We start from the raw sequence: 5000 nt of genomic DNA on the forward strand, positions 1-5000 counted from the left end.
CAATCTTCTCACTATCCTACAGAACAAGAAGTGAAAGACCAAACTGTGACTAGACTAAAAAAACTTCTAATGACAAATCAGGTATATGATTTTATAGATATAAAAGAACTTTCATGTTTTTTTTTACAGCAAAAGTAAGTAAAAATAACTTTAATAACAACAGCTGGTAAATAAAAATTGATTCTAATAAAGGTAATTGCATGAGACTCAACACTATTTCATTCTAGACGTTACAGTCAACAGAACTTTAGAGTTTAACGATATCGATTGGCGAAACTTTGTACATTATTTCGGCAATAATTAGAGTCAACGATTTTAGTAAATAGACCGACCAGAGCATTTCGTGACTTTCAGAAGTTAAATGCCAAAGTTGCAGAATATAAAAGTTACATCGCCAAGGCAAAATGTACTTTTAATTATTTATTTTAATGTTGTCACTGTTTTTGAAATATTTTACTTTTTCTTGTTTCCTTTCCTCACTGGGCTATTTTTCCCTTTTGGGGCCCCTGGGCTTATAGCATGCTGTTTTTCCAACTAGGGCTGTAGCTTAGCAAGTAATAATAATAATAATAATAATAATAATAATAATAATAAAAGGGTAGCCTATAGCGAAGTGTGGAAACGCTCAAAAGAAAGTTTCTATGAAAGATATATAAATATATATATATATATATATATATATATATATATATATATATATATATATATAGGAATAACTCTAAAATACAGAAAAGGAACAACATGGAAACGACAGCAAACTAAAGTAGAGGATATTCTAATATGTAAGAAAAATAAATGGACATGGGCAGGACATATAAAGATGATAATAATATAGATGGTCATAAAAATCAACAAAATGGGTCCCTGGAGATTGCAAAAACAGCAAGGGAAGGAAGAGAAGACGATGGATTGATGAAATAAGAATGTTTGCGGGTGTGAACTGGCCTAGAAAGATCACAAACAGACGCATTTGGAAAGACATGTCTGAGGCCTTTGTCATGCAGTGGACTATCAGCGGCTGACGATGATGATCATATATATATATATATATATATATATATATATATATATATATATATATATATATAGAGAGAGAGAGAGAGAGAGAGAGAGAGAGAGAGAGAGAGAGAGAGAGAGAGAGAGAGAGAGAGAGAGAACATCTTCAGTTATTTCTCTTTCAGCCTGTCAGTGACAAAATTAGCAACACTGATATTAAGGTACATCTTTAATCATATCATTAACTCATTACTTTTATAGATTATATCGAAATAAACTTCCCCAGAGATAAAGAGAATGATTACAATACTCCAAACGACCTTCATTACAGTTCTAGTTATGAAATGTGATGATACAGTTGGTACTTAACACTTATTGCTTGATACTGTTATCCTTAATTTTTAAAGAGAGTGATATTAGCTTTCAGGTTTTGATATATGGTTATGTAATCAGAAAATTAAGATTTAAATAACATGTCAAGTCGATATTCATTAAAGTAATTATAAAAAGAAATGAATTAAGTTGCCTTGGTCTAGGCCTATGTAAATGTCTGTGGGTGGTGCGATCTAGCAGTTTGGTGTTAAGAATGTTTTCCATAGATTTGCAACCTTAACAAAATCTAGAAGCTTGGAATCATTATATATATATATATATATATATATATATATATATATATATATTATAATATATATATATATATATATATATATATATATACCACGATAAATAAATTGTCAGAACCATGCTTTAGCCACATCTGCTGCTCAACTTCTAAAAAATGACATTTGATTTTTTTGACAAAGTATAGCCCATGTTTCGATTGTCATTTATGTCAAATGGAGTTTCTAAACTCCTTTGTATCGGGCAATCTTTACTTCAACCAAGGTAGTTAATTTTTAAACATTTATTTATGTATTTGTCTGTTAGCAAGGACTAGATTTGATACATATGCAGCATTATTTTATGGCTTCGTTTATTGGTTTTATATCCTTCACGGAAAACAGAACCTACAAACTTTTTATATTATTTTTCGTACATTTTATTAGTGTCGAAGCTACAAAAGAATTATCATCATGAGCCGTAACTAGTCCACTGCAGGACAAAGGCCTCAGACAAGTCCTTTCACTTACGCCTGATTATGGTCTTCCTATGCCAATCTATACACGAAAATATTCTTAGCTCGTTAATTCGTCGTTTTCTCTTTCTTTCCCTACTTCTTTTGCAATCCTCTAGGGTCCCATTCTGTTATTCTTAATGTCCATCTATTATCTGTCATTCTCATAATATGTCCTACCCATGTCCATTTATTTTTTTCTTACATGTTAGAATATGTTATTACACTGCGTGTGTGTGGAGAGAGAGAGAGAGAGAGAGAGAGAGAGAGAGAGAGAGAGAGAGAGAGAGAGAGGAGAGAGAGAGAGATAAGGGTAATTGTTCCTTGGAATTCCCAGGGTAATCTTACTTACTATCCGCTTCAGCAAGTCAACATCATTGGAGCTTTGGCTTTCGTGACAAGATGAAGTGTTTACCGTTACTTTGTCTTGTCTCTGTGGCTGTGGCTGCCTCAGGTAACTAAGTTATTATTATTATTATTATTATTATTATTATCATTATTATTATGATCATCATCATTATCATCATCATTAGCTAAGCTACAACCCTAGTTGGAAGAGCGGGATACTATAAGTCCAAGTGCTTAACAGGGAAAAATAGCCCAGTAATGAAAAATATTATTATTATTATTATTATTATTATTATTATTTGCTAAGCTACAACCCTAGTTGGAAAAGCAGGATGCTTTAAGGCCAGGGGTTCCACAGGGAAAAATAGCCCAGTAATGAAAATTATTATTATTATTATTATTATTATATTATTATTATTATTATTATTATTATTATTATTATTATTATTATTATTATTTGCTAAGCTACAACCCTAGTTGGAAAAGCAGGATGCTATAAGGCAATGGGCTCCATAGAAAAAAGAGCCCAGTGAGGAATGGAAACAAGAATAAATAAAATATAAGAACAGTAACATAGTTAAAATAAATATTTCCTATATAAACTATAAAAAACTTTAACGAAACAAGAGGAAGAGAAATATGATATTATTATTATTATTATTATTATTATTATTATTATTATTATTATTATTATTATTATTAGCCAAGCTACAACCAAAATTGGAAAAGCGGGATACTATAAACCCAAGTGCTCAACAGGGAAAAATAACCCAGTAATGAAAAATATTATTATTATTATTATTATTATTATTATTATTATTATTATTATTATTATTATCATTATTATTATTATTATTACTTGCTAAGCTGCAACCCTAGTTGGAAAAGCAGGATGCTATAATGCCAGGGGCTCCAACAGGAAAAATAGCCCAGTGAGGAATGGAAACAAGGATAAATAAATTATTATAAGAACAGTAACAACCTTAAAATAAATATTTCCTATATAAACTATAAAAAACTTTAACGAAACAAGAGGAAGAGATATTATTATTATTATTATTATTATTATTATTATTATTATTATTATTATTATTATTACTATTAATATTATTATTATTATTATTATTATCATTATTATTATCATCATCATCTTTAGCTAAGATACAACCCTAGTGAGAAAAGCGGGACACTATAAGACCAAGGGCTCCGACAGGGAAAAATAGCCCTGTGAGGAAAGGAAATTATTAAATTGTAAGTAAACAAAAGAACAATTATAATAACATATTTTAAGAACAGCAACATTAAAATATATTTTTCATATATAAATTATAAAAAGAGACTTATGTCAGCCTGTTCAACATAAAAATATTCGCTGCAAGTTTGAATTTCTGAAGTTCCACCGATTCAACTTCCTGATTAAGTAATGCAATTTTATTGTTAATGATCCATCTTCATTGGCATTTGTTTATCAATATCATTATAATTGTTCTTATTAACTGGGGCAAATATTGCTTAATTTCTGGGAAGTTTAATAATGTTAGTTTTTTATTAAATGTTTCACTCAAAATTTTAGCTGTTAAAGTTTATATTATAGTTAAGTATTTACATTTTTAGAATTTTTAAAAAGCAAAAAAAATTTCATAGAATATCTACCAGGCAAATTATTTTTTTTTTTTAGAATTTCTAAAAGGCATAGAAAATTAAAAGGGCAAATTATATTCTAGATTCTTAAATGGCAAATGAAATTTCCTTAGAATTTAAAAGGCAAAGGAAATGTTTAGATCTCAATTATCGTTCTTATAAGAATAAAATTTTCTTGTATTTACGTCACTGCTCAATAGGTACATCTGTAATCTTGTCTTGGACTTCTACCATTAAATGATAGCTTACACTGATCATCACAGAGAATATATCGAGGAACTAGAGATCTGCAGATACTCACGCATATACTTTCTAACATATAAAAATATACACACCTGAACATACCCTGTTTTAGATTTTTGGATACCACTAAGGTACCGTCTATTCATTATGTATATGGATACATATATATGAATATATACATACACACACACTTATATATATATATAAACTGTATGTATTATATATATATATATATATATATATATATATATATATATATGTATATATATACATTTATTTACATATATATGTATATATATGTATATATACATATATACTGAATGTATATGTATCTCTCTCTCTCTCTCTCTCTCTCTCTCTCTCTCTCTCTCTATATATATATATATATATATATATATATATATATATATATATATATATATATATATATATCTTTCCTGTCACATTCAGGGGAGAGGGAATAGTCATAACCTGATGAGAGAGGGCACCCCGAGAGGTACACTTGGAAACCACACACCCCCACAAATTGCCGAACCAGCGGGGTGAAGTTAGGAAAGGGGGATGTAGGAAGGGTATAATCTCTCTCTCTCTCTCTCTCTCTCTCTCTCTCTCTCTCTCTCTCTCTCTCTCTCTCTCTCTCTCTCTCTCTCTCTCTATA

General features: G+C 29.4%; 2 protein-coding genes across 2 annotated transcripts in view; one reads left to right on the forward strand and one right to left on the reverse strand.

The window, feature by feature from the left end:
• LOC137639062 (uncharacterized) overlaps positions 1-5000 on the reverse strand; it is a 100979-nt gene that overhangs the window by 49517 nt on the left and 46462 nt on the right. The gene's annotated exons all lie outside the window — the stretch shown is intronic.
• Positions 2441-5000, forward strand: part of LOC137639933 (retinoid-inducible serine carboxypeptidase-like) — a 14152-nt gene continuing 11592 nt past the window's right edge. Inside the window, exon 1 of the mRNA XM_068372228.1 lies at positions 2441-2564. Within this exon, the coding sequence (XP_068228329.1) occupies positions 2513-2564 (52 nt within the window). The 5' untranslated portion in view covers positions 2441-2512. The remainder of the gene's footprint in view (positions 2565-5000) is intronic.

This window comes from Palaemon carinicauda, chromosome 4 (assembly GCF_036898095.1).
Source record: "Palaemon carinicauda isolate YSFRI2023 chromosome 4, ASM3689809v2, whole genome shotgun sequence".
Lineage (NCBI taxonomy): Eukaryota > Metazoa > Arthropoda > Malacostraca > Decapoda > Palaemonidae > Palaemon > Palaemon carinicauda.